This window comes from Scylla paramamosain, chromosome 19 (genome assembly GCF_035594125.1).
Source record: "Scylla paramamosain isolate STU-SP2022 chromosome 19, ASM3559412v1, whole genome shotgun sequence".
Lineage (NCBI taxonomy): Eukaryota > Metazoa > Arthropoda > Malacostraca > Decapoda > Portunidae > Scylla > Scylla paramamosain.
The window spans coordinates 18813642-18837641 of NC_087169.1; the positions used below are offsets into that span (position 1 = coordinate 18813642).

At 40.9% G+C, this 24000-nt stretch overlaps 1 protein-coding gene across 8 annotated transcripts in view; it reads right to left on the reverse strand.

The window, feature by feature from the left end:
• Positions 1-24000, reverse strand: part of LOC135109831 (uncharacterized) — a 264130-nt gene that overhangs the window by 7601 nt on the left and 232529 nt on the right. For 7 of the 8 annotated variants that reach the window (XM_064021548.1, XM_064021549.1, XM_064021547.1 and 4 more), the window contains 3 exons: positions 11911-12068; positions 9029-9126; positions 2207-2414 (listed from right to left, as the gene is read on the reverse strand). In XM_064021548.1, the coding sequence (XP_063877618.1) occupies positions 2207-2414; positions 9029-9126; positions 11911-12068 (464 nt within the window). The remainder of the gene's footprint in view (positions 1-2206; positions 2415-9028; positions 9127-11910; positions 12069-24000) is intronic. The other variant, XM_064021551.1, reaches the window with a different exon arrangement.

Sequence of the window (24000 nt, forward strand, 5' to 3'; positions counted from 1 at the left end):
CAAAAGAGGGCTTGCCATGCCTCACTGTGTCTGCCTGATGGTGACTGTGAGAGGAACTAAGACAGGACGACCTCCCTAAAGAGAACTAATAATAAAAATTAAGAGGTGATGGGTGATAAAAGGAACTGGATGGGGTGATAATTGAGACTGTTTTGCATTTATTAAATAAATAAATAAAAAAAAAACTACAGTGAAGGTCTATAATTAAACACAAAACATTTATAGTGTTGGTAGGATGTTTTCACAGTGTAGGGAATAGGAGTTTGAATATGCTATGAGTCAGGTGTGTGAGTGTATGTGGTACATATTCCAAACTTTTCTGCTTGTTATTGTGCTGTGGAGAGAGAGAGAGAGAGAGAGAGAGAGAGAGAGAGAGAGAGAGAGAGAGAGAGAGAGAGAGAGAGAGAGAGAGAGAGAGAGAGAGAGAGAGAGAGAGAGAGAGATGAATTCCCTACATATTTTTGACAAGTTACTCTGACTGATCATATATAAAAAAAAAAAAAAAAGATAAAAAATAAAAGAAACCAGGTGTCAGACAGCTAAACACGCTTCAGAAAAAAAAAAACCCAAAATATCGGTGGTGGCCTTTAACAATGCAGATTCAAGGGGAAACAAATGCAACCTTTTAATCACAATTTCCAATGCAAAATGGAGCAATTAATAAACATCCCTCCCACAACCTTTCCCCCTGCAAAAAATGACAAGGATATAAAAAAAAAAGTGGTAAGCTATTTTTTTTTACATAAACTGAAAACTTGCAAATACCACAGGAAACTGAAGCTTCCTGATACAAAAAAGTTACAAGTTTATGGTTCTTTTTTGTATGAGTTTGCAAGGAGAGATGAGGAAGGGATGCCCTCCCCCCCCCCCCTCTCTCTCTCTCTCTCTCTCTCTCTCTCTCTCTCTCCAAAATCACCAACATCTATTTTAAACATTTATATTTGCATGACACTCTCTTAAATAATTTGCTATCAGAGGAAATACAAAGTTAACATCTTATTCTCTCTTTTCTTTCTGTGCACCCACACAGTTCTTTTTTTTTTTTAAGGTCCATATGCTAGCTAAAGGTAATCAAAGGAGTTATTAAGAGTAAAACTGATATGAGGAAGGTCAAGAGGAAGGCCAACATTTAGAACCAATAGGGTACTTGTTTCTTAGTTCGCAGGGACTGCCACATATAGGCCTGATGGATTCTTGCAGCTTCCCTTACCTTCTTATGTTCCTGTTATCTGCCTTGTATAAGTTAAATAGCCTTTTGCAATCTCTATTTTATGTTCTTATGCTTGATCTGTTAAAGCTGTAGCAGTTTGCAAATCCACTGCACTCTCTTGCATTCCAAACTCATTCACACAACTGTCATCTTTCATGCAGTCAGATCAGGTCGTCAGGTCATGTCCAGTATTGCAGGATATTGGGATTGGTTAGTAGAGATGCTAGTGGTGGTGGTGGTGGTGGTGGTGGTGTCTAGAGTACTGTCTACAGGTGAGGGTGTGTCTATAGCAAGGCAGTGAAGTGATGGTGCATGTGAAGGAAAGTGTGTGAGTGTGTTTGTGTGTGTGTGTGTGTGTGTGTGTGTGTTCAAAAGGCAATTTAAGGATGTACGAGTATATAATAGGTATGTTACGTGTACTGAGAAAAAAAAAAAGAGAAAAATAAGAATAGTTATGCAGATATAATAAGTTAGAAATCAGACACGAGAGCTGTAGTAGAAGCAGATCAAGATCAAATAGCATTATAATATACAGGCGAAGAGCTGAATATAAGTAAAACAATATATACAGATCGAATACTAAGACAGAAGCAATGAAACCTACTAGCAAATTGTCAAGATTGTGGGGGCGCATGTAGCATATGGAGAGCAGGTGTAAGTAGTAAATCAAAGGGACATAGGGCGAGCGTGCCTGGTGAGGACAGTGGCCCGTATTTAGAAACATTTCGCTCCCTCACCGCAACTACTTTCAAGGGCAACATAGATGATTAGCCGGGTTCTCAAGACTGTTTTCTCCTATTAACAATGTACAAATATTGTTAATCTGTCACTAGAACCATAAAAAAAAACACCCTTGAAAACCCGTATAACCTCAACTAAACCTTTGGAAGGTAGCGAGGTGCGGCGAAGTGTTTCAGAAAACGGAACACATGGCTGGTGGCGGGGCGGGGCGCATGCACTGGTAAACGCGGTCTTCCATTGGCCTGGACATCCTACCTCCTCATTTCTGGCCTCACACACCCGATCCTCCTGCCTCAGCGTGCCCGTCAGGCTAAAGTGTACCTTCTTGGTGTCTAGGGCGTGGCGGGCGGGGCTAGCAGGCTGTGGGCTGTGGGTACGGGCAGGGTGGGCGTAGTGTGGTGTGGGGCTGCCTCCTCCTCCACCTCCTACGCTGGGCTCGTGCGTGTTCTCGTAAACGGAATTGCTGTGGAGTGGAGAAGAGTTAATATGGAGGTGGAAGGGAAAACAGAGAGGGAAAAGGGGTGAGTTAACAGGGAGTAAAAGGGAAAACAGGGAAGGTGAACAGGGATTGCAAAGGGGTAAAAATAACAAGGAGGGAGAGAAAAGGGAAGAATTAGCAGGAAGGATGGAAGGTGAAATTAACAAGAGGATAAAATGGAAAACTTGAGAGATATGAGGGAAAAGTTAACAGAAAGGTAGAAAAGCAGACATGAAAGAAAGAGTGGAAAAAAATAAAATGAAACACGTACTTTCAGCACAACATTTCTGCTGTGGATCGGATAAAATGGGGAAAAAAATTAACAGGGAGGTAGAAGAAAAAAAAAAAAAAAAAGAAACGAAGAATGCAGTGTAAAAATTAAATGAAATACTGCCCTGAAAGAGACTTGAGTTAGTGGGAGGCACAGCAAGCCAAAGGTTAGTTAGGACTCGTCAAGTTAACAGAAAAAAAAGAAAAAAGAAGAGAGAAAAAAACAAAAATTCCACCTTCACCCTTCCCAAAAATATAAATAAATAAAATGAAATAAAGAAAAAAATACGTCGTGAAAATAGCAAACAAATAAATTAAATATAAAGAAAACGCGTCGATGGAAGGGCAAACTTTATAAAATGAAGAATAATGCATACGCATACAATATATCATAACAAACATATCTGAAATTTGCCAAAATGAAATAGAAATGACAAAAATTACTTCAAAGGAATATCAGAACAGAAAATAAACCATTGCAATAAAAATAACGCCAAGAAAATAACTTATGAAAAAAAGAAGGAAAGGTGTTTAAGGCAGACGTGAGAAATGAAAAACAAGGGAGAGGGGAAGAGGAGCGGAAGCGAGGGAGACGAGGAAAGGGGAAGAGAGAAGAGAATGGAGGGGAGGAGGGACAATGAGGAGATGCGTGTGGGGAGAGGAGGAGGAGAAACAACGAGGAGGAGGAGGAGGAGGAGGAGGAGGAGGAGGAGGAGGAGGAGGAAGAGACGCAGTTTTTGCAATAGTGGGTCAACTTTTTAACAACGCGATGCCGGAATGAATAAAGCCATTAACTCGTGTGCCAACTAAACACGCGATAAAATAACATTATAATTGCTGTAAAATATTTCACTGTAAAAAAATAAATAAATAAAACGGAACACAATATAATGAACTGAAAAAAAATTACGAGAGAGAGAGAGAGAGAGAGAGAGAGAGAGAGAGAGAGAGAGAGAGAGAGAGAGAGAGAGAGAGAGATTCATTACATACTCTCCATCATCTTCAATATATTAAAATAGCAAAGGAGGAGGAGGAGGAGGAGGAGGAGGAGGCCATGTAACCACTGTGGTGTAGCTTGAATATGATTGATAGTGAAGGCAGATGCACATTCATCTCTCTCTCTCTCTCTCTCTCTCTCTCTCTCTCTGCGATGAGAGAGAGAGAGAGAGAGAGAGAGAGAGAGAGAGAGAGAGAGAGAGAGAGAGAGAGAGAGAGAGAGAGAGAGAGAGAGCAATCACCTATAACATGAACAACAACCAACTTACAGCTTTCCTCCCTTTTCCCTCTCTCTCTCTCTCTCTCTCTCTCTCTCTCTCTCTCTCTCTCTCTCTCTCTCTCTCTCTCTCTCTCTCCCACCTCCCTAACTCAGGAGGGTGGGGAAAGTTAATTACAGAGAACCAGAGCTGAATGCCAAACCAGCTCTGTTCTGATATTAATTTCCGATGCGATTAAATGGCTCTTTCCTCTTTTACCAGCCTTTTTCCTATCACTACGTACGCCTCCTTGTTTATCCTTCCTTCACTTCTTCCTTATTTGTCTTCCTATTTACGTATATCCTCCTCCTCCTCCTCCTCTTCCTCCTCTCTCTCTCTCTTTCCTTAAGTTTCTCTATCTCCTATCATTACGTCTCCTTGTCCACGCATTCTGTATCGCATTCCTCCTATTTTCCTTCCCCTCTCTCTCTCTCTCTCTCTCTCTCTCTCTCTCTCTCTCTCTCTCTCTCTCTCTCTATTTGTACGCTTCTCTATTATCTGTCTGTTCTTCTCCTTTCCTATTTCCACTCACTCTCATCTCTTATTTCAATTACTGCAAGATTTTAGCGTCGTATGAATGTTTGAAAAATGAAAAAAAGAAACGAATATTAAATGTTTTAATTATATGGAAGATTTGACGTAATGTATAAATGATAAAATATGCAAGAAAGAAAGAAAGAAAGAAAGAAAGAAAGAAAATAAATAAATAAATAAATGAATAAATAAAATATAGCAAGAAACGGAAATGAACTGCAAACGAATGTAATTTAATTAATGATGGTGTAAGATAATTATGGAACTTTTGCATTGCAGGTATTCATATATTCTGAAATTTGATGTATAAAAAGACGAATAAATAAACGGTGTAAATTAAAACGAAGCGCAAGTAATTTACTGGTAGTGTACAGTAAATTTGGGCTTTCTGCAAGTGTTTACGTATTGCGAAATGTATGAGTGGTCTGAATTTTACTACTTGGTAAAAAAAAAAAAAAAAAAAAAAGGTATGGAAAAATAAACGTATCTCGTAAAATAAAAGAAAACGCATGTAATTTAAGGGCGGTCTATGGTATTTTTATTTATTTATTTATTTTTTACAAGTATTCATTTATTTCTTTCGTCTGAATTTCAATACTTAGTAAATAAAAACAAGACTATGGAAAAATAAATGTATCTTGGGATATAAAAGAAAACGTACGTAATTTATTGGCGGTCTGTGGTAATTATTATTTTTTACAAGTATTTATGTATTCCTTCATTGACTGAATTTTAATAGTGAAAATGACAAAAAGAAAAAAAAAAGTATGGAAAAATAAAACTATCTCGTAAAATAGAATAAAACGCATGTAATTTATTGGCGGTCAACGGTAATATTTTTTTTACAAGTATTTATGTATTCTGAAATATATTGGTAAACTGAACACTATTGGTTAAAAGTTGAGCGCCAATTCCACCCACGCGATTCCCTTGCTATGAATACCATCTGTAATTCCCAAAATGGCAGGTGCGCTAATTACTTTATATAGGTGTACCTGTGTTTAACCTTTGAAGTTCAGATGTACGCACCTTTCTCGCCCCCTTTGTGCAATATAAGGCGCCTGAAGGTTGCGGGTCACGTGATAAGGTCAGGTAGTGTTCCCCGCCACTGCTGCCAAACTAACTCAATACGCCTACACACAGAAAATAAATCACTTTTTTTATTCGGCACTGATAGACCACTTTTCCTTTCATACTTAGTTACGTTTTTTATTCCTTTTTTTTTTATTTGATATTTGCAATGTTATATTTCTTTCTTTTTCTTTTTTTTTTTTTCCTTTTGGTATTTGCGAATTTGCTTTATCTCGTGTATTTTTGCTCCCAAAAGTGCATGGCGGCTGTTGCATGTTGCCCGCTCGTTTCATCTTCATCAATTTTCCTCCTTTTCTACCCTAACACCACCTCTTTCTCCTCCTCCTCCTCCTCCTCCTCCTCCTCCTCCTCCTCCTTCTCTTTCATCTTAAAAATAGGAAAAAAGTACGTCTTCTTTTTCTTCTTCTTCTTCTTCTTCTTCTTCTTTAACATATCTTCCTCAGTTATCGTCTTTTCTTTTGCGCCTTACTTTTTCTCTTAATTTCTCTCCTATCTATAACCTCCCTTGTAGAGAGAGAGAGAGAGAGAGAGAGAGAGAGAGAGAGAGAGAGAGAGAGAGAGAGAGAGAGAGAGAGAGAGAGAGAGAGAGAGAGAGAGAGAGAGAGAGAGAGAGAGAGAGAGAGAGAGAGAGAGTTTATCAGGGATTCCTTTTTGTATGCGGAAGGAAACAAAACTAGTTGCGTGGAAGAAAGAAAGAAAAGAAAGAAAAAGAAAGAAAGAAAGGAAAACTTGGGCCGCCAGTTCAGTGACCTCAAAATGGGGTCAGTCTGGGGCGCCTCGTGTGGGCGGTCAGACGGTCACAGGACAAGAGCCATTAGTTTCAGGTCCAATTAATCACGGGAGCCTTCATGTTACTACTAAGGCATTATGTTAGGAGTCCAAGGTGTCACGCTGTTGATTGACGGATTATTGCTGTATTGATCTATTCCGTAAAGTCATTTGTTGTTATTATTGTTGTTTGTTTTTAATTTTCTTTCGTAATTTGTATTGTTGGAAAGGAGAGAGAGAGAGAGAGAGAGAGAGAGAGAGAGAGAGAGAGAGAGAGAGAGAGAGAGAGAGAGAGAGAGAGAGAGAGAGAGAGAGAGAGAGAGAGAGAGAGAGAGAGACGATATATTTGTTTTTATTTCATGTACGTGTCTATAATGGCTTCACGTTTTCTTAGTTTTTTTTTTATCTTCCCTTGTATTCGTTTTGTCTTTCGCAATCCGGACTCTTGTGAACAAAACAACGATATTTTATTTTATTTTTCTTTTTTATTTTATGTACTGATATATCTGGGCATCACGTTTTCTTGTTATGATTATTATTTTTATTTTATTTTCGTTTTCTCTTTCGTAACCCCAACTGTTGTGAATAAAGAGCGATATATTTGGTCTTTTATCATTCCACGTATTCATCTATTCTAACATCGCGTTTAATTGTTATTGTTTTTTTTTTATTTCTTTACGTTCGTTTTGTCTTTCGTAACCAAACTGTTGTGAATTAAAAGCGATATACTTGATCTTTTAGCATTTCACGTGTTTTATTTCGTTCCAACGGGATTACATTCTCGTGTAACGCGCAGTCAATAACCTGTCCTGTTACAGCCCGCTACCAGTTACCTAAAAATTGGCGAACTGTTTGCTCTACACATACATTTTTTCTATTAATAAGTGCGCGGCCATTTTGCGTATCGCCGACAGTAATGCTTATTTATGCCTCGTTTTCACTTCGCGACTTTTAAAGCTGAAGGCAACACGCGCGGCAATGATTTTCCCATTACCAAATTTCACTAAACAACAAGAATAAAGAAGTATTATAAAGATGCTCTTAATTTGCATACGATTAACACCACTTGGCATTTAGATTAAGTGAATACATTGGAGGAATAAAAATAGAACCATATTAAAACGGGCAATTCTGCGTAATTAGTTGCTATAAATTGAGATTATGTTGGATTTTGAGGGGACAGTCCCGGGGCGGAGATGGAGGGACGGAGGGACGGTGGCGATCCTGACCCAGGGACCCGTGACCCTTGCCGGTGATCATTGGAGCGTTATTCATTTGTTATTGAGAGAGAGAGAGAGAGAGAGAGAGAGAGAGAGAGAGAGAGAGAGAGAGAGAGAGAGAGAGAGAGAGAGAGAGAGAGAGAGAGAGAGAGAGAGAGAGAGAGAGAGAGAGATGCATGTCAACAAAAAAGAAGGCACGACTGATGAACAATAAAAAAAAGAAAAAAAAAGAATAAACTAAAAATATGCAACTTAACTGACAACCATTTTGGAATTCTGGACTTTCTTCACTAGCTGATTTCTATTTTTTTTCAGGCGAAGCTAAAAAAAAAAACCTTTTATGTCCTTAGCTGACCTTTACAAAAAAAAAAAAAAAAAAAAGTAAATGGATGAATACATATAACGATAACCAATCAGTAATAGATAAAATAAACACAAACACACACACGAAAGCATAGATACCTAACTAAGTAATTAAACGAATAAATATAGACACAAAAAAATATACTAACAAATCTGAAAAAAAAGAGAAAATAAAAATCTGGTTGGCACAAAACGTTTACTTGCACAATGCCAGTTTCACAAGCGTCCCGAACCAACGCATCAGTCACACAGTCGCCGGGTCAGCCAGGCAGTAGGCCAACCAATCGCTCTCCCAGTCAACCCTCCAATCAATTCCCCAGTCAGTCGGTCAATAAGTGAGGCAGGGAGTTTGAAAGGAAAGCAGAGGGCAGCAGTTACAGATACTATGTCACACGTGAAATGAATCTATAGTTGAAAAGATAAGGCAGTCAATTAGTCAGTTGGTCAGTTAGTTATTTAGTAAATCAGTGAGTCATTCAATCAATCTGCCAGTTAATTAGCCTGTCAGTTAGGTGGTTTATTGCTCAAATAGTCAGTCATTCAGTCAGTCAGTAAGATGGTTAGTAATTTATTCAGTCGGTCATTTAGTCAGGCATCCATCCAATTAAACGAGTAGTCAGCCGGTAGATGAGTCAGTCAGTCAGCTAAATACCCAACCACTCAGTCAGTCAATTAGTCAATCAGTTAAGCATCCATCCTCCTATCTCTATACGCCAACCAGTCACAAACTCATCGAAAACCCAATGAAGAAGTTACTAAAACCACATAAAAAAAAACAAAAAAAAAAACAAGACCTCAGTATAATCAAGACAAGTAGAGATACATTTCACTACCACATTAAAAAAAAAAAAAAATAGATAAATTAAGTGAAATAATAAAAAAATATACCGAAGAAGAGGAGAGTCAACAGAAACAACACTACTAGACTCTTACATTCATCAGATCCTTTACTAAGAGTGGTGAAATGTGGAATCATCAAAGAACTCGTTCATAAAAAAAAAAAAAACCGCCACGTCTTTCCAGCAACACCTCAGCAAACAAGAGTTCAAAGGGAGGGAGACCAGGGTATAATTGCGAGCAAATACTTCAATGGACTTACGTTTTATTCATGTTGGAGTCTAGAAGGTTGTGTCTTCTGCTGTTCACGTACACACCTGTCTCATCCATGTCTAGACCCGGCAGGTGTCCATTGGGTACCTGTGCATAAACATTTGTTAGACACACACACACACACATACATGGTAAAACAAAATAAGAGTATTATCAAATTCTTTTCTTGTTTAACTTCTTGCTAACTCAATAATTGTTTTTACACGAATGAAAATAACGAGAGAGAGAGAGAGAGAGAGAGAGAGAGAGAGAGAGAGAGAGAGAGAGAGAGAGAGAGAGAGAGAGAGAGAGAGAGAGAGAGAGTAAACGAAAGCAAGAGGGGTGAAGGTGGAGGAAACTTAACATGTGAGGAAAAAATTATAGGTATTGGTTGGATGGTGTTTCCCGGGCAACGCTTACCTGCTCTCTCTCTCTCTCTCTCTCTCTCTCTCTCTCTCTCTCTCTCTCTCTCTCTCTCTCTCTCTCTCTCTCTCTCTCCACCCACCTCACATGTAGATTTCAATTCCTTTCATCTCTGTTTCCCCACTGCTTTCTCTCTCTCTCTCTCTCTCTCTCTCTCTCTCTCTCTCTCTCTCTCTCTCTCTCTCTCTCTCTCTCTCTCATACCTCAATTTTCTCCTACACCACCTTACATTAACGTTTAAAATTCCTCACCTTTCACCTTTTAACTTTACATACGAGATCCTTACCTCCGTCATCTCTACAATTCTTCCCTCCTTCCTCCAATATTCCCCTTCTCTCCCTTGGTTTTCCCTCTTACCTTCATCACCTCTCTTTATTTCCCTCGTCCCTCCATCATCCCTCTTATTTTCCTCGCTCTCTCTCTCTCTCTCTCTCTCTCTCTCTCTCTCTCTCTCTCTCTCTCTCTCTCTCTCTCTCTCTCTCTCTCTCTCTCTCGACACCTCACTGATTCATTACCTCGATAACTCAACACCTGACCATTCTACCTTTACCTCCCTTCCTTCATCTTTCCTTCCTTTCCTTCCTATTTTTTTCCTTCATTCTTTTATTCATGTATCGATTTTTATTTTGTTCTTGTTTCCTTCCTGGTTTTACGTATATGTGTATTCTCGTTTTCGTTTTGCAAGTGCGTGTTTTTTTTTAATATTTTTTTGTTTATTTTTTTTAATGTGTGTTTTTAAGCTTTATAATCCAACACTTTCTTTCTTTCTTTTTTTATTTTATGTGGGATCTCTGTGAAACATTTAACTTTTCTAATTACTTGCTCTCTCTCTCTCTCTCTCTCTCTCTCTCTCTCTCTCTCTCTCTGGCCTATCTCCACCCTGCCAGGAGGGGATATATGACCGATTCCCTCAACCAAAGTTTAATGGAGTTATAAAAGGGACCAGAAATTTCTTGCTCAAATGGTACTGCTGTAGAGAGAGAGAGAGAGAGAGAGAGAGAGAGAGAGAGAGAGAGAGAGAGAGAGAGAGAGAGAGAGAGAGAGAGAGAGAGAGAGAGAGAGTTTCTTTCTTTCTTTCTCTTGGCTGGTCCCTTCAGATTAATTCCGCGGGTGTTTCTTTTCAGTCCCTTTGTCTAGAGAAGAAATGAAAGAAAAAAAAGATGCATAAAAAGAAAAAGAAAAAGAAACAGCGGAGTCGCCAAAACAAAAATGTGCAAAAATATTGATGGAAAGTGAGAGACTTGGAAATAAAAGTGATATAAAAGTGATATACGTGTCTGTGTGTCTGTTAGAGAGAGAGAGAGAGAGAGAGAGAGAGAGAGAGAGAGAGAGAGAGAGAGAGAGAGAGAGAGAGAGAGAGAGAGAGAGAGAGAGTTACGATGAAAATAAACGTGGATGTTACACGCGAACAAATGATATAAATGTGTGTGTGTGTGTGTGTGTGTGTGTGTGTGTGTGTGTGTGTGTGTGTGTGTGTGTGTGTGTGTGTGTGTGATGGAAAACATTAATATATTAAAGGATGTAAACGAAATCTCTCTCTCTCTCTCTCTCTCTCTCTCTCTCTCTCTCTCTCTCTCTCTCTCTCACATGTAGGCTTGTAATTATTCGCGTGGCCAATTTTCACAGAAATCCTCCAAATTCGTTGAAAAGAGCAGGCACAAGCTTTCATTACAATTATTAACAATATTATCAAACATCAAGTCCAATTTGCGCTCACAAAACGCAACTAAAACAACGAATGCAAGGTTGAAAAATTGCATTAATAGAAAATATACCTCTTTTTTTTTTAACTTCTACGGACATGAGTATTTTTGAAAGGATACAGAAATAGATGCAAACTTCTTAATGTATATGTAATTTATAGACAGGAAAGTTTTGAAGAGTAAATGTAAGTTTTTTTTTTTGTTTAAAATTTCCTTGCATATTTGAAAACTTTCCTATCATGTGCGATAAAAAAGTTGCTTTCCAACTTATTTTATGAATCTCTTAACCTACTGTGCGTCAATTTTAGAACAACAACAAATAGAAAAGAATTATTAGAAATGCATTTAAACTAGTTTTCATTAACTTCCTAACACATTGCATATTAAATTTCAGAGAAACAGATGAAGCAGAATGACAAAATGTTTTAGAGCAATTCTTTGTGCATGTCTCTCTATGCTGTAGTCCATATTAATATAAGCGAAAAAGAAATGCGTATTATCTCGTTTAACTTAGAAATAACCTACACAACCTGTAAAAAAAAAAAAAAGAGAGAGAGAACTATCTTTTTTAAATAATATATAACGTGCAAAAAAAAAAAAAAAACATTCAGAGCAAGTTTCTAGTCTATATTTTGCCTTTTAAGTTATAATCCGTAAATGCACAGTGAAAAATACGTAGAATCTTGTTTAACTCACATGCATCTACACAGTAACTCCTATCCTGTAAAAATTAAGAAACTCCCAGCAAATCCGGCGAGACACGCACCTTGTAGCCCTCTGGCGGCGGCTTATAAGGCGGGGTGAGGCTCAGGTCCACGTAGCGCTCTGGTTGGTCGCCGCCCCTGGTGCTCTCATCCTCATTGGTCGGCGCCCCGTAGCTCCAGCTGGCGGGCTGAACCTTGTGGCGCGAGTGGTAGGGAGGCGCTGCGGAAGATGAGACGCTATGTTTATGATGTTATTGTGATTTGTGATTGTGTTATTGTGATTTGTATTCTTATATTTACGAATGGTTACAAGGAGGAGGAGGAGGAGGAGGAGAAAAAAAGAAGAGAAGATAAAGAGTACTACCACCAACATTAATAACTATTACTACTACTACTACTACTACTACTACTATTACTACTACTACTACTACGAGCTTCTCTCATTAAAGACCAACCAGGAATCGTAAATCATTAGCACTCTGAACACGACGAAGCAAATACACGGAGTTGCAATAACACGCGACCTTCACAAACATCTACATCATTACCAAGAAGGGGCATCAATTTTCCACCTGTAATCGTTGAGCAGACGCCTCGGGGAAGGAGGAATGGAAAGAGGGAGGAGGAGAGGTGAAAATTCAGCTGAAGTCGCAAAATATCAGGCGTAACAAGGTCAAGGTCGCCAGGTAATCTTGCGGTGCCACAAAAGATCAAAGAACGAGGGAAAGAGAGTGCCAAAGAGAGTAGACGAGTGGTAAAGAGGAGGGATAAGGGAGAGTGGTAAGACTGGTGAGGAGGGTAAGGACAGTATACATGTCAGTGGTTGGATATGCTAACAGGGTGCCAGAGGGGAAGAAAAGCTGTCAAGGTGAGTAGATAAGAAGATATATCAGTACCTGGGAATGCTGTGTGGTGCCAATGTGAGAGGATAAGACGGGTATCAGGGATCAAGAGCCTTGGGGAAGGTGCCAGGGGATATGAGGAAAGCTGATGGTGGTGGCAGGGGAGGGAGAAGAGGGAGAGTGCCAGCGGGAGATTAAGAGTGCCACACAAGTTCAATAATGCGGGGGAAACTTCATCTCAAGGCGAGGAGGTTAGGGAAGAAAAAGAAAAAAAAAGGGGAAAAAAAACCTGTCTTCAGAATTGACGTGGGTGGGTGAGAATGCCAGAAGTGGATGAGGAAGGCGTCGTGGGGCGGCTTAGGGCGAGGAGGGGCGAAGAAAGGGTGAAGAAAGAGTGAGAGAGAGGATGTACTTTGCAAGGGGAAGGAGAGGAAAGGGGAGGGTGTGAGAAACATGGCATGGCACCGTGGCACTCATAAATTCCCTGGGACACACTAATTCCGGGTGCCACATCTGCTTCGCTTGCGCTCCGACCACAGGGCAGACTTGTGGCCTTGTATTATATGCGATAGTGAGGCAGGGAGGGAGGGATGGAAGGAGGGAGGTAAGGGAGAGAGAGAGGAGCGGCTGAGGGAAGGAATGGAGGCAGAAAAAGGAGAGAGGCAGCGAAGAAAGCACGAGGAGAGAGTCAGGGAAAGAAAGGAGTGAAGGAGAGGAGAGAGGAAAGGAGGGAGAGGAGAGAGACAGGAAAGAAAGAAAGGGGGAGGGAAGAAGAGCTAAGAAGAGGAGGGAAGAAAAGGGATAAAAAGATAAGAGGAAAAAACGGGAAAAAAGGGGAGAAGAGAAAGGAAGTGAAGGAAAGGGAAAAGAAGGGGAGGGAAGAAAATGACGAAAAATGTGGAAAAGGGGGAAGAGAGAAGAGAAAATTGAAATAAAAAAAACAGAGCAAGAAAGGAGAGAGAAGAGCAAGGAAATGAAGGAAAGAAAAAAAAAAAAACCAGGGAGGAAAGAAAAAGAAGAAAAGAGGAGAGAAGGAGGAAGGAAAAGGTAAAGAAGAATAAAGAAACGGAAGAGAAGGGGAAGAAGCAGTCTACAATAAAAAAGAAGAGATGATTATGAGGGATAAGCATCTGTGAGGTAGAAGGAGAGAGAAGGAGAAAGAGAGAGAGAGAGAGGGGGAGGGAGAGGAGGGAGGTAAAATGAGTAGGGAAGTTGCTGAAAAAGAAGAAGAAAAAAAAAAAGGAAGTCTCACAACTGCAGAACTCCGGAACAAAAACAGGGAAAAAAGAAGTGGAAAAAAAAAGAAAACACGAGTAGGTAAAGCGCCACGTTCCGCCCAGGTGGAGGAGGCGCAGGTGGAGAGACACGCGCTCACTTCGTCTAAAGGCATAATTACGCTAGGAAGTCCACAGAGGCATCATACAGCAGAAGATACATACAAGACAACCAGCTCCACCAATTCCACCTCAGTTTTTTGCGGGCCTTTTTAATAAATACGAAGCAGTTTATGAACTATTGATTTCACCTCGACTTTTTAGACATAATATTTACAGCTAACGTCATACACTTTCTTGATAATTTTACTGTACTTTCTCCTTCCTTCGTAGTTCATGAGTCCATATATCAGTTTCCACTTGATTTTCAGGCATGAAATTAGCTTGCTTTTTTTTTTTTTTTTTGGCGTTATCTCTTAGGCCAAGTATACATTCCAGTATTTGGGTGTGGGGAAGGTGAGGAATAGGACTAAAGATTTATGGAGAAAAGGAGGAAGGGGAGGTAAATATATGGGGATGAAAAGGGGATGCTTAAATGTCCGAAGGAAGGGAAAAGGGGGACTTTTTTAAGTGGGGATGAGAAGGAGGGGAAAAGTGAGGAATTAATCACCTGTAAAAAAGAAAAAAAGAGGACACTTATCTGCAGTGAGGGGAAAAAAAAAGTACTCGACTACAGGAAGGGGAAAGGGAGAGTTTAACTATCTCTAGAGAAGGCAAAAAAATGGGGACGTATTTGAGAGGAAAGGGAGGAGGAATTTAATGGTTTGTGGGGACGAGAAGGGGGAGGGAAATGCCTAAGAATCTCAAGGGAGGGGAAAAAAGTGAGGAACCTATACATTTGTGGGGAGGGGAGGGCACGATTTTACATGTGGCGAGGGGAGGCAAAAACTGGGTGGCTTTGTAATTAGAGAAAAGAGAAAATAGGGAGAGAGAAGGGGGAGGGGGAGAAGGGAGAGGGATTAAATTACGGATTTGTAGGAAGGGGACAGAAGTAACTTAGGATTACTGGGGGAGGGAAGGGGGAATAACTTAAGGATTTGTTAGGGAGGGAGGGAGGGAGGGAGGGAGGGAGGGAGGAGGGGAGGGAGAGGGAGAAAGGGGTATTTTAAGGGATTTGTGTGGGGGAATGTGTCATGAAAAACCTTAATATACTCAAATTTTCCCCAGACAGGTTTTATTTCTTAAGCATCTGTACCATAACGCAAAATGAATATATTATAGTGAAAATATATAAATTAAACCCTAAAGGAGGAGGAGGAGGAGGAGGAGGAGGAGGAGGAGGAGGAGGAGGAGGAGGAGGAGGAGGAGAAGGAGAAGGAGAAGGAGAAGGAGAAGGAGAAGGAGGAGGAGGAGGAGGAGGAGGAGGAGAAGGAGGTGTGGCCATTACTTCCCTCTTTCGTCCCCACATCTGACATCTGGATTTGAAGTTTAAGAGAAAAGCGAATTATGACACAGGTACGAGAACAAGAAAGGCGACTAAGAGGAGGAGGAGGAGGAGGAGGAGGAGGAGGAGGAGGAGGAGGAGGAGGAGGAGGAGGAGGAGGAGGAGAAGGCAAAAACACATAAAAACAAATAGAAAGGAGACAAAATAAATAGGACCCAGTCACGAGGAACGGAAAGAGGAAACTGGAAAAAAAAAGGCAAAAAGAATCGCGAGGGAGAGGGAAAGAAAGAAGGAAGAGGAGAAGGAAGAGGAGGAGGAGGAAGGGGTGAGTGAGGAAGCAGAACCCGAGAAACAGGAAACATAAATAACAAAGTGAGAGAAACAAAGGTGACACAAGAGTGAAATAAACAAGGAAGGAGGGAAGGAGTGAAGGAAGGAGTGAAGAAGGAGGAGGAGGACGAAGAGGAGTGAAGGGCACGGGCGGCAGGGTGCAGGTAGGCTTGAATAGTGTGGTGGATGACAGGGGATCAACAACAGCTTAAGATCAGACGGGAGGCGATACGACATGCGAGCGAACACAGCCACCACCACCACCACCACTAACACCACCACCACCACAGCCACTACCTCAGCCTTGCACCACCACAACACAATACACTATTACCACAGCGCATCCCATCACTATCACACAGAATATCATCATCTCTCACCATCACAACGGTATACACTCGACACAGTGCTATCCCACTATAACAGCACCATTTCTCACCATCACAGCATTACACACTATTGTCTTTTTCACAGCATCACTATTGCATCATTACCAAAAAACGCTTCACTATAACAACACCATCGCCACAATCATGACACTGTCAACACCACAATACTATCGCATCACACATCACTGGTACAAAACAACGCAGAGCTATCCTGTATTTTCTTTTATACATAAGGGAGGTGAACTATAGACAACAAGAATTAGAAAAAAAAAGAAATAAAAGACTCGCTAACTGTCTCTCCCACCAAAAAAAATAAAACGACAAAAATTTCAAAGGAAAAACCAAGTTAGATCTGAAGGTGTCCAAAAACTCCTCTCTTTAAAGGTTAATACAAGTCAGTGATTAACACGAACTGCAATAAAAACGATATGCAACGATACCAAAATAGCAGATAATGACGATACCAAGACAGTAAGTAATAGGCGGAGGGTGTTTATTGCGTCACATCCGTCTGCTAAATGGTACTGGAGGAAGAGGAAAATGTAGTAGGGACATGAAATATCTTCGTGTGGAATTGACCAATAAATGAAAAAAAAGAAACAAGAAAATACAACTTTCATTAAGATAGCATGCGAGGCTGCAACATAGGCACTGACATTCATGAAGATCAAGTGTGTATGTGTGTGTGTGTGTGTGTGTGTGTGTGTGTGTGTGGTCCTGCGTGTGCGCCAGCTCTCCACCTCTCGTGCTTAACAATACTTACATGCTCATAATATAAAACAACAGAACAAAAGGAACTAAATTGAGCAGCGCACACACACACACACACACACACACACACACACACACACACACACACACACGTAAAGGAGGGAAACACGGGAGAGAGAGAGAGAAAAAAAAAAACTTAAAAAATCCTCTAATAATCTTGCATGTCTGTCTGTTCTTTAATGTTGAACTGTCTCTCTCTCTCTCTCTCTCTCTCTCTCTCTCTCTCTCTCTCTCTCTCTCTCTCTCTCTCTCTCTCTCTCTCTCTCTCTCTCTCGGGTGCAAATTGCTTCCGTTCTTGTTATGTGAAGGGAATGTATTTTTACAGATTAAAAACAACTCTATAAGATTAGTTATGGGGCAATATATTGGACATTTGAATTGGTCATAATTACGGGTTATAATAGCGATGATGGTGTGGTGGGGGTGGTGGGGGTGGTGGTGGGGGTGGTGGTGGTGGAGGAACGGATGGTGGTGGTGGAGGAACGGAGCGAGAGAGAGAGAGAGAGAGAGAGAGAGAGAGAGAGAGAGAGAGAGAGAGAGAGAGAGAGAGAGAGAGAGAGAGAGAGAGAGAGAGAGAGAGAGAGAGAGAGAGAGAGAGAGAGAGAGAGAGAGAGAGAGTACGAGGGGAAAAGGAGAAAAATGGCAGAGAAAAAGAGAAAAGTATAGGTAAAAGGAGGAAAAAAATATGATATCGATGGTGAAGATGGGAAAGAAGGAAAGAGGGCAAACATAGAAAGAAAAGGGAAAGAAAAGTGTGGTGTAAGGAAAGGGGAAAAAAAGGTAATAGTTGCGAATGATGAAAACAAAGGAAAAAGGAAAAAAATAAATAAACAAAGGAAAAAGGGAGATACAAAATGAAGGAGTGTGATGAGGGAGACAAGAAAAAAAAAAGATAAGAAACGAAAAAAAGAAAAGTAGGAAATAAAAGGAAAAATAACTACTGTAATGGTGACGCTGGAAGAGCTCACGGAAGGGAAGAAAGGAGAAGGAAGAGCGAAAGACGAATAAAAGAAGAGGAAGAAAAGGAGATAAAAAAAAACAAAGAAAGAAGAAAATGAGATACAAAATATGACAGTACTTGAAAAAAATGAAAGAAAAAGAAAAAAAATAAAGTAGAAAGATAAGAGAGAAAAAAAGAAGAATGAGGGAAAATAAATAAAAGGAAGAGGAAACACGGGTATTAAAGATCTGTGTGAGAGGTGAAAGAGGAACAAGAGGAAGGGAAGAGAACACCAGGTATATTAGAGGTAAGTTTAACCCTTTCGCTCCTTCCTCTTACCTGGTGCTTCCCTCCTTCCTTCCCTCCCTCCCTCTCTCCCTCCTTGTCTCCTTCGTAACTTCCCTCGCCCACTAAAGAAGAGAGAGAGAGAGAGAGAGAGAGAGAGAGAGAGAGAGAGAGAGAGAGAGAGAGAGAGAGAGAGAGAGAGAGAGAGAGAGAGAGAGAGAGAGAGAGAGAGAGAGAGAGAGAGAGAGAGAGAGCAATTTATAATAATGATGCAGGCGTAGAGAAAACTGAGGTAATGAATGCTCGCACACACGCACACGCACACGCACACACGCACATACATACACAAACACACACACACACACAAGCGGGCGAAATCTTCCTCGTAACTCAATTTAGAGAGAGAGGGAGAAAAAAAAAGTTAAAAAAAGACCCGTACGGCGAACTCTGGAAAAATAAGACAGAAAAAAAGCGAAACAGGAAAACTTTACCAATATATTTCAAGTGATGACACACACACACACACACACACACACACACACAGTTCATCCCCCGTCACCTCTCTCTCTCTCTCTCTCTCTCTCTCTCTCTCTCTCTCTCTCTCTCTCTCTATAATGACCTGGCTGGAATATTCCCTAAATTCATCCAAAATGGTGACGTTAAAACCGATGCAGCTTAGTGACTCACTTTTCCTCCCAAACGAACCCGGAATGAGACGCTTCGGGACTCGGCGAAGCTTCGAACTTTCTAACTCCGTCATTGTAAGTCATTATTGCTATCATTTTGTCTATTATTGTAACTTCACGTGACTTTAAAGAATTCCAAGTTTCATGTTACACCTCTCTCTCTCTCTCTCTCTCTCTCTCTCTCTCTCTCTCTCTCTCTCTCTCTCTCTCTCTCTCTCTCTCTTCGTACCTACTGTCCTTGCACTGTAGCTTAAAATGGAGGGAAGAACAGGAGGGAGAAAAAAGAGAGAAAGAACGAAAGAAAATAAAACAAGAATGACGAGTGGAGGAAAGAGAAAGAAAGAAAGGAAAAAAAAACTAATAAATGGCAATCAATAAAGTGAGAGAAGAAAAGAAAGTAAGAAAGAAAGAAAACACATAAATCCAAACATAAGTCACTGATGAATAAAACTGAAGTAAAAACAAATAACACCGAAAATATGAAAAAAGGAGGAATAAGAAAGGAAGGGAAAAAATAAGGGGAAAAGTAAAGAAATTGAAAAGAAGGAAACAAAGTGGGAGGAAACAGATGTGTGAGCGTCTGTGTCCCCCTCTGAGTCGTCCATCACCCCCTTCCCCCTCCGCTGGGACTCAAGAGGCGGGGGAAGGGGAGGAGGAAGGCATGAAGGGAAAGATGAGGGATAGGAGAGAAGGAGGAAGAGGGGAGGTGGTAAGGATGGAAGGCAGACGTGAAAGGATGAAGGAAAGGAGATAGGGAAGGAGGAAGGAAGGAAGGAAGGAAGGAAGGAAGGAAGGAAGGAAGGAAGGAAGGAAGAAGCGAAGTTAGGAAGGAGAAATGTAGATGAATAAAGACATGAAGAAAGGAAATGAATGATGAAGAAAATAATTGAGGAAGGAGAGAAGGAAGAAAACAGTAACTCAAGATGAAGAAAAAGAAAAAAAAAGATGGAATATGCGAAATAAAGAAAGGAAGTAACGAATGAAATAAATAGAGAGAAAAGAACACTTGTTTAAAGAGAGAGGGAAAATGCATGAAGGAGGAGGAAGAAAATTAAACTGCAAGGAGAAGAATGGGAGGAATAGAGGAAAAAACTGGATGAAAGTGTGTGACGGGGAGGAAATTTAAGAGGGAGGAAGAGGAAGAGGCTGAAGAAGAGTAAACTGCAACGGATATGGAAGAGGAAGAGGATGGGAGAGAAGGAAGAGGGGGAAGAAGAGGAGGCTAAAGAAAGGTACATGAAGAGAGAAAGAAGGGAGGGAGAGAAAAGGGTGAGGGAAGAAAGGAGAACCACAGCCTCCCTCTCCCTCTCCCTCCTCCACGTTATTACCGCAAGAAAATCAATACACAGGTACACACACCAAGGTACACACACACACACACACACACACACACACACACACACACACACACACACACACACACACACACAGCAGGAGCACACACAAGTACATGTCCACGAAAAAATATCTTCACACACACTTAAGTAGACACTGGTTATGTTAATGACACACACACACACACACACACACACACACACGCAGTCATTATAGAAAATTACATAAATACAATAGATAAGTTCTCAACCTCCACCACCACCACGACTACCACTATCAAAAACAACAACAACAACAAGAAAGCAATTATTCCTTCCCACCAGAACCTAACCACCTGCTCTTCCCTTTCAAGGTGAAATTAAACCCCACTACAAAGACTTCTTCCTCTGTACTCCCAGACAATTTATTGGATACAGAACTTGTACTGTACACGAATCTTACTTGCTTACGTGGTCTTATCTCTTCTTCCATGTCCTGTCTAACATTAAGTCTATCTCCCTTTTCCATCTTCCTTCCTCTGTTGTTTCTCCTCCATCTACTTCTCTCGTTCGTACCCTGTCTAAATCTTCCCTCTCTTCCTTTATCTGCTTTTCAATCTCCTATTTCTTCTTTTCCATCTCCTTCCTTCGTCTGTTCCTCTTCCAGACCTTCCCTTCAGTGTCTGTTTTCTATTTTCATTTCTGTCTTGTCTTCTTACTATCTTTCATCTACTATTCTCTTACACCTTCCATTCCTTCTCTTCCACCTTTCCTCACACAAATTTTCACTTCTGTTTCTCTTCTTTCGTTACTTGTCTCCTTATCATTTATCTACATCCCTCTTCAGTTCCTTTTCTTCCTTCTTTTCCATCTCTTTTCCAGTATCTTCTGGCCTTCTCTCTATCATCTTTCATCTTCTCTCTTCTACCCTTCTACTCCTCTTTTCCCGTACCCCTTGCCTCCCTTGCCAGCACCTCTCCCTTCTCCTCACCTCCCCTGCTCCCCTAATTAAGCCCTGCCCTAGCACATAAAAGCAGCCCCTTAGATCCCCACACTGGCCTATAATGCTTCTCAAAACCTAAAAATAAGATTCCAAATCCCTCAGATTACTCCATTACATCTGCTTGAAAAGAGAAGAGAGGAGAGGAGAGGAGAAGAGATGAGGAGGAGGAGTTAAGAAGTAATGAGTAGAGAGTTGAGAAGAAAGCAGAATTGAAAAACAGAACATGGAATAAAGGAAGAGATGAGAAGGATGAGAAGGATGATAATTTACGAAGTAGGGAATAGACAGCTGAGAGTAAAGCTGGAGGGAAAGGAAGACGATGAATGATGAAAGCGGGAAGAAGAAGAAGAGAGAAAGCCTAAGAATAAAGAGCGGAATAAAGGTAGACAGGCAAAATAGGCAATGAAGAAGAGGAGATAGAGGAAGGGAAGAATTGAATTGCTAACTGAATGATGAAAGAAAGTGAAGGAGGGAAAAAGAATGTAGGAAAGGAGAAGGAAGGAAGGATGTAAGAAAGGCAAGTTAAGGGAAAGGAGAAAATAAAAGACGAGGTTAGGGGGAGATGAAAGGAAAGGAGGAAAAAAAATGATCGTAAAGAGGGGGAAGCCACGAAGAGAGAATGGAGGAAGGAAGATAAGGAGGGATAGAGGGAAAGAATGGAGGAAAGGAGAAAGGCCAAGAGGGGAAAAAAGTCATAAGCACTGCCTGGAAACTCGTAATGATAATAATGCTACTACTTCACTTTTACCGCCATGACTACGAGTATAAATGTTACTACTTCCCTAACTACTACTACTACTACTACTACTAAAACCATTCCCTATTCTATATAACAACTATAACTATCATCCCTGCTAAAAGTATAACAATAACAGCAATATCTACAAGAATAACTATTACTACTTGAAAACAAATTATGCATATCTCTACTACTACTACTACTACTGCTACTACTGCTACTACTTCCTGTTCTATTAACCATCATTCCTGTTATAAAGTATTGCCAAAACAACAATAACTTCGACCTAGAATAACAACGCTCTTAATTGCTTCATCCCGTCAGTGTTGCCAAAGCAGTCGTGTTTTCTCACGTCTCAATCCATAACACGTTTCTCGCACACTGGAGCAAAATTTAATTAACTGCAAGGTAAAGGTGAAACTGCAAGGGACAGGTGATATAACGGGTTCACAAGGCGATCCCTCTCTCTCTCTCTCTCTCTCTCTCTCTCTCTCTCTCTCTCTCTCTCTCTCTCTCTCTCTCTCTCTTCGAAGCAGATAAGGAGGAGGAATAAGAATCGGAATATGAATTGGCAATCTCTCTTGTCGCCCCATCTCTCTCTCTCTCTCTCTCTCTCTCTCTCTCTCTCTCTCTCTCTCTCTCTCTCTCTCTCTCTCTCTCTCTAGAAAGCAGAGAAGGAAGCTGCAGTGGCGGAAGATAAAAAATGAATAAGAAGGGAGAAGGAAGGAAGAAGGGAAGGAAGGAAAAGTAGGGGAGGAGAATAAAGAGAAGGAAGAAGAGAAAAAGAATAAAAAGAGGAAGAAAGGGACAATAGGAAGAAAGAGGAGAAGGAAGAGGAAGAGGGAAAAATAGAGAGGAATGGGAAAGGAGAAAGGCAAGAAAGGGAAGGGAGAAGGAAGAGATGGAGAAGGAGGAAACAGGTGAAGAAGAGAAAAAAAACGAAAAGAGGAAGAAAGAGAAGGTGGAAAAGAACGAAAAGAGAAGAAAAAAAAGGAGGGCCACGACTAAGAGAAGAAGGAAGGGGAAGGAAAAGAAGAAAAGAGGAAAAGGAGGAGGAGGAGGAGGAAGGCAGGTGCTCTCCAGGTACGTAACATGGTAGCAAATGTATCATGAGAGGTAATTTATGGGGTGGAAGGGGCATGTGAAACGGGCTGGCCTGTCACGGAAGATTCAGAGGCTGGTAAACACATTTTCAAGTCCGCAACGATAACTGAGAGTGTCCGTGGAAGAGGCTGGTAAAAATGGGCTTATTCCACGGCCAAGATAAACGAACATTCAGGGCGTGAGTTGAGGTTTGGGTGAGAGAGAGGGAGAGAGAGAGGGAGAGAGAGGGAGAGGGGGTGTTTAAGTTATGACGTAAATGTTTGAGTTATCCCTTCGATTTGCAGAGCTACCAAAGAAAATCGGGGTTTGATTCTTACCCCAAGAGCTTTATGTGTGTAGTTTGTGTGTGTGTGTGTGTGTGTGTGTGTGTGTGTGTGATTTTACTTGTTATATTTTTCTTTGCGATGTGAAAGTTGTATTTGTTATTTTATAGTTCTGTTTTGAGTCTGCTTCTGGTGCGTATTGCTCTCTCTCTCTCTCTCTCTCTCTCTCTCTCTCTCTCTCTCTCTCTCTCTCTCTCTCTCTCTCTCTCTCTCTCTCTCTCTCTTGACCTTCGTTCGAGACAGTTATTCGAGATATTTACACGTACTGTACTTGTAATTAGGGAGAAAATATGTACCTTGTGTGACTCTCTCTCTCTCTCTCTCTCTCTCTCTCTCTCTCTCTCTCTCTCTCTCTCTCTCTCTCTCTCTCTCTCAATTCGATAAACTGGCAAGAATCCACGGCGTTATTTTGGTGCAACAGGAACGAAACGTGATTCTGTTTGTACGCCCCTTACCTGATCAAAGACTCGAGTAACCTTGACTCTCTACCTGTTTACCCCTTCCAAACACCTGTCCATTCACTCCCGCCTCCCACTCTTCCCTCTCCCTTCATTCCCTCTTTCCCTGAACTTCATCTCTTCCTCCCTTTGCTTCACTCCTCTCTTTTATTATCTCTTTTATCTCTCCTCTTCCCAGTACTGCTGTTTTTCTTCCTCCCTTGCATGTTTCTCTTCTCTCTCTTTCTCTTTCTCTCCTCCTCCTCGCCTGCTTTCTCCCTCCTGTTCTTCTCTCAACATGTGTTTCTTTCCCCTTCCTACACGTGTTTCTC